The 6146-nt window shown below is 37.7% G+C and overlaps 1 protein-coding gene across 1 annotated transcript in view; it reads right to left on the minus strand.

The window, feature by feature from the left end:
* The window catches only part of chs1 (chitin synthase 1), a 34156-nt gene that overhangs the window by 11510 nt on the left and 16500 nt on the right, over nt 1-6146 (minus strand). Inside the window, exons 8-17 of the mRNA XM_020615661.1 lie at nt 4598-4789; nt 4247-4341; nt 2826-2922; nt 2215-2336; nt 1789-1884; nt 1156-1320; nt 925-1072; nt 699-764; nt 431-606; nt 251-309 (exon numbers count right to left, since the gene is read on the minus strand). Coding sequence (XP_020471317.1) covers nt 251-309; nt 431-606; nt 699-764; nt 925-1072; nt 1156-1320; nt 1789-1884; nt 2215-2336; nt 2826-2922; nt 4247-4341; nt 4598-4789 — 1216 coding nt within the window. The remainder of the gene's footprint in view (nt 1-250; nt 310-430; nt 607-698; nt 765-924; nt 1073-1155; nt 1321-1788; nt 1885-2214; nt 2337-2825; nt 2923-4246; nt 4342-4597; nt 4790-6146) is intronic.

A 6146-nucleotide genomic window follows, 5' to 3' on the forward strand; every position in this document is an offset into this window, starting at 1 on the left:
TTGTCCTATGCAACTGGGTCATAAAGTACTGGTAGTAGAGGGTTTGCTTTTCCTTATTGTGTCGCAGCACAAGTAACTTAAAGTAAAATCAAGGTCTTAGTCCTGTTGTTAGCTCAACTCCAATCTTGATTGATCCAAATAATAAACCTTTTGCAATAGAGGCCCAAAACTGAACTCCTTAGAAACTGTACCCAATGAAGACAAACACACAAAGTAGAGAAAAGTGTTAAATTTTAAAGTGTGTACTTACCCATTCCAGTAGGATGGATTCTACCGCACGCTGCACCTACATTGTCATACATCCTCAACCTGTCAATCAAAATGGCATTTAGTAACTTATAAAAACTGGCTGAATGTCCAAATCAGTGATTTATGTTGATAGCTCATTCTTCTGTATATATTATAATCTTTTGATTTATTTGTCACTAACCTGTCTACAAGTAGAATCACAGCTTTAGGGTGGAAGTCGGTGTCTCCGTCCAGTGCCAGGATATATGTGTTCTCATCTGAGATGAATCTTCTCTTGTTGTCATTGTCATACTGAGGCAACAGGAAAATCTCACCATCGCAAGACACCAGACTAGCTCTGCACAGGTTATTCTGGTGCTGGACAAAAAGAGGATTTACGCATTTTAAATATTTTACATCATACTGCCAAAATTCTAAGAGGTTTTACACAAAAGGCAGAAAAATCTTACTGTGATCTTCTGAGGATTCTTGGCAATGTACCCCTTCCAGCCAAGCAGATAGTACATATACATAATCTGAAAGGCATATACATTAATGTAGTGTAAATATCCACAACATGGGTATAATCTAGGGTATTTGTCCTCCAGAAATTTTACGGCATCTTGTCAAGTAATAGTCATGGTGAAATTGTATTATATACTGCAATGCATAGGCACAAACATCACCACTCCATACCTGGGACCATCTTTTCTTGTTCCTGATGAGACTTTTGTCTTTTAGGTGAATATAAAGCATGTTGCCTTCTGGCAAAACAAAGATCAGCCTGCCACCATAGGGAGTCTCAATGATCGACACTTCATCTGGTTCTTTGTTGGTAAACACCCTGAATGGGTGGATGGATATATGGTTGCTTAGAAAGATATAATTATATAGGTGAATGTATAGTAAATAGATGGATAATCTCACCTATAAACCTCAATGACAACATCGATCAGGTCATTAACGTAAGAATTAACCAGCCTCTTTCCTGTTTCCTCTTCAGTCATGAAGGCATCGTCCACATAAATGTGACACTCAAAGTCAAAGCAGTCCTTGTGTTCCTCCTTTGGATCACCTCGATAACGGTCCAGCCTTCAAACAACAACAACACATGATTGTAACACTCCTGGAAAAGCATATACATTATTTTTTGTACATGATGTGAAAGCATGACAAGAAGTAAATAGAAATTTTAAATGCTAAACAGCACAAATGTTTAGCATTATCTTAAATCATAAACAAAAGGTGGGCATTTAATCCAGGGGCAGCAACCTTTCAAAGAGCAACATAACACCAGGCTTGAAAGCTGTGGTTGAAAGTTTCACCTCCTTCACGGCTGACCACAAGTGGTGTCACGTTGTACTGACACATCCCTGCAGTAAATTAGTTTTTTGTGACTTCCACTGATTCAATGAGAAATTAGGCCAGCAAGAACAAGATTTGCTGCAGTGGTATAGATGTAGTTGCTCTTTAAATGGATGGAAAACGGTGTTAAATGCTTGCTGTGTATCTGATACCGGTAGACCTACGAACTGTAGGTGCAGGGACAGTGTCTCTGACCTGAACATGGAGGTGAGAATCTTCAGCATTTCCTCATAGGTCTCATGCCACATAGTGGCACACAGATAGATCACACAGCTTTGTATGTCATCGTGGCTGTAGAGTGGAGGAGAGGGGAAGGAAGAGGTTTCTTAGCTGAAGCTTTCATATTGTAAACATACATGTCTCACTGATCTAGGAAACAAGCATTGGTTGGTCATGCAAACTTATGCAGGCCCATGGAGCCAATGAATTCATACAATAACCACACATAAGACTAACATGGTAATGCAAAAAGGTGTTTCCATCTTTCTTTCTTTTTTATTATAACAGTGTCTGCTGATAATATTGTTCTTTCATATACGTGCTTAAGACCTACACATACTGTAATAAGAATATTTACATAATAAAATTATCAGGGAAACTGTATTTTCCAATCCCTCTCACCTGTCTTGGTTTTTAGCCCGTGGCACCTTCATCTTAGTGTTGAGTAACAGAGAGAGGTCAATGAAAGCAGATTCATAGAGTCGACGAACAAACAGCTGGGAGGTTCTTTCTATACGCTGGACCTAAGACATGGTGGACAATAGATAGTCTTATGTAATTTTAGATGAGAGACCCTGTGTTGATGAAACTTTTAGCAGATGTAAAGTGTAATAAAATGTGTGATGTATGTTGTGATTTTCAGTTTACATCTGGTAGTAGGCTGTGGTTTTAGGTTAAACTGAATTACTTGCTGTATCTACCCATGTAGGCTGTGGTTTTATTGGAATGTTCTCAGATATCTGCAATTTGTGCTGCTATGATTTAAATGAAGTTTTGTTTGTGGTGGTTGTAGATTTGAAACATTATATTTGAAAATATCAGCAGCAGCATATCTTTTCAGACTGTATCCCTCTTAATCTGCGTAATAATTCAGAGCTCAGTTTTCCTTCAAACTGGAGAAAAACAGTTCTTTTCTCTTCTGTTGTGTCAGCAACATTAACAGGGACTTTTCATAAGTTGGGTGAAATAGCTTTTTAAGAAAAGGTAAAGGTGTGTGTGTGTGTGTTTGTTACCTTGATTTTCCATACGTAGTAGGTACATGTGACAAAGCCTGACCACATACACACTCCCTCCAGTGCCAGCATTGAAAAAGGCCATTGTAAGTAGTAGCTGTCAATCACAGAGTCCGTAAACATTTATATGTATACATAGGTGAAATGTGCATAGACTTGCCTGTACATAAATGACTTAATATATACAGTGTTCAGAATTATTATGCAAGTGACATACAGTATCAGTAGGATTCCAGTAAAATAAACATTTATTCTTTGGTTTTGTGCTTGTTTTATTGTTCACCTATTGCTAGATAATTGGTATCAATCTCAGGTTGTGCATTGCCTTAATTAAAAAGAAACCTACTTAAAGAGATTGTTCCACATTATTAAGCAAATCAGTTTTCTTGCATTATGGAGAAGAAGATAAATGTGTCTGAAGATGAAAACCTTGATATAGTTTAGGGGCTTTCAAGTGACTGTGACTCAGAGATCATGACTGTGACAAATGAGCGACCTGAGCACCATTTTTGTGGGGTATGAGGAAATGATTTCACACTAGATGGACACTGTTTTAGTCCTGAAAGTCACCTGGCTTTTCTAAATTTTATTCATTTTCATTTATTTGAATATATTTATATTAATTCACAAACAATTAACACGCAAAGGTGTATTTAAAAAAAAAAAAAAAAAACCCCCCAGTGAAGATACATTAACTGCATGCCCAGGGACCATGAACGTATTTAAAAAAAAAAAAAAAAATCCCGCAGTGAAGCTACATTGAATGCATGGCCAGGGACCATGTACAATGCCTTCATGTACCACCAGGGGGCTGCAAACCACCGGTTGAAAACTCCTGATATATTGCAATAAAGTGCACTAGTGCAAAAAAACTATGAAATGATTTGTGAGTGATTCACAGCACAGTCAGATCTGGTTAAAGGCTTGTTAAGAAAGCTTCAATCAGACATAGATAATATTAAAAGGACAACTATTAAAAACTTTGTTGAGCACCAAACAGGTATTTGAAAGTACTGCTGGAGCCCCAAGAACATTTGAAGGCAGGATCTTCCAGCACTTGGCAGTTGTGTATAAAGCTGTGTTCCGGCCACCCTTAACCAAAACTCAGGCTCAGATATACATGAAGACTAATATTTAGACTGCTTTATTTGCCAATGTATGCCGTACTACATGGATAGTTCACATGGATGGAGTTCAGGATGGTTTGTGCACAAACATGGCACTTGCAAAATTATTGTGAACATAATGTTATGTGGCATTTCACCCACAACATGTGTATAAACCACCAAGGCTGCTTGAAATGAACAGAATACAACTACTCTCATACACAGAAAAATACACAATTTAAACCTGATACATGGTATTGGCTAAAATACACTAAGGAGAAATGTTGTGCATTAGTCTCACACACAAACATGTACCTGTTAAGTGAAGTCCGACAGATGCTCCTTGTGAGCTCCAGTAAAGCCACAGGGGTTGTGTTCTTACTGCCCAGGTAGGCCAAGCTCTCACAAAACTCTGCAAAGGAAATGTTGCTAAACATTTTAGGATGTAGGCAATAAATGAAATGATGTTAATTAGGTTTATTAGCTTCCCAGTGTAAATTTGACTTCCACTATACAGATATTAGTAACTTGTAGCCAAAGATTTATCAAAATTTACCAAGTATAAATGTTTTTCTACTTTCTGATCTTTTGCTAAAAACACATTAGCACAAACAAAAATAAATATAAATAACAGTAAGCAGAGCACAAACAATTCTCAATGTAAGCAAAAATAAACTTACCTGTGATGTTCCCATGTTCTGCTCCTTCCAATTTTTGAACCTGGGTTATGAAAAGTATCATTCCCAACAGTAACACTGCAGGTCCCGTGCAACACACTGGCACTGCAAAACCCATCCTGACTGCATGAATCTTACAGGCCACTACTCCAAACCAGTGGCAGGCTGCTGAGCAGAAGGCCTGAGACAGGAGACAAAGGAAATATTTATTTGTTGTACTGGAATTTTTTTTGCCAAGATCATCTAATTACATTTTTGAGTTTAAACCTACAGGTATAAATGAGTTCAGCTGATTTAAGGTGTGATGCTAAACTGGTTTAGACATGGAGGTCAAATAAGTGCTTTAGAATAGAACAGGCCTATTTAAGTGTTTAATTTGCTGGGAGCCATTAGAAGTATCTTAGTGAAAGAAAAATGCATATTCAATCAGAAGGGCATTGGGAGAAACAGTGGTGAAACTATTGTACTGTTGCATTGCAAATATTCCTCAGTGTGTGTCTGATAAAACAATGCTGTAGATTTTCCACCTGCTTTTATCAGAGGTCAAACATCAGTTTTGTTAGTCTTAGTGGCCCACCTGCAGCTATAAATCAGGTGCCATTGTATGATTTTGCATTTCTATTTATGCCTTTAAATGGAAACAAAAAAATACATGCACAGTGGTACCACTTTGACTTGTGCAACTCATTAGTACATACACTCACTGGCCACTTTATTAGGTACGCTTGTACCATTTGGATGCACTTCAATGTGACACTTCCACCCTCACATCTGTGTTTTTGGTGTGCAAAGTAGTGTGGTACTGGACTACATTATATTCAGAGGTGCTCCTAATATTCTGACCTCTCATGTATGTAGCTAGGGAGGGTAAAAATATAGATAAATCTAAATTAAATGTAGCCCAGTACACCACCACCTTTAACTATGACCTCAATAATAAACATATAATTGAATTTATACATTTATGACAGTTTCACCAAAAAGTGAAACATTTGCAGCTTCATAAACACAGATGTTAAGACAGAAATGTTGCACTGAAGTGCAGACAATTGTACAGGTGTACCTAATAAAGTGGCCGGTGAGTGTGTAGACAAATGCAGTTTAACTGTATAGTATCTTTCATACAAGCCCCACAAATCCTTTGTGAATATCCCGAAAGGGGAGCAAAAGAAAAAGAGGACTACTGGGTAAATCCTATTTCCCCTATTTGATCTTTTCTCACTCCTTGATTTTTACTTGACTTGGAAGTTGTTACCGTCCACCCCACCATCTTGAATGATGTCCCGAAGCTCTTGTTCCTGATCTGAGGAGTGAGAAGGCTGGAGGATACAAAATACCAGCCTTTGCCTAAGTGTTTTATAAACCGACATGCCCCTTTACTGGAAATCAATCGGTGATTGGATGCTTCAGTTTCTAAATTCGTGTTTACTTGATTCTTATTTTCTCACATTTTTTTCTTTGTATCTTATGTGGGTGGGACTCAGAAGCAAAATGCAAGTTAGACATGTGGATGCAATTAAGAGAATTGAGATGTACCC

This window comes from Monopterus albus, unplaced genomic scaffold (assembly GCF_001952655.1).
Source record: "Monopterus albus unplaced genomic scaffold, M_albus_1.0 scaffold168.1, whole genome shotgun sequence".
In the NCBI taxonomy this organism is placed as follows: domain Eukaryota; kingdom Metazoa; phylum Chordata; class Actinopteri; order Synbranchiformes; family Synbranchidae; genus Monopterus; species Monopterus albus.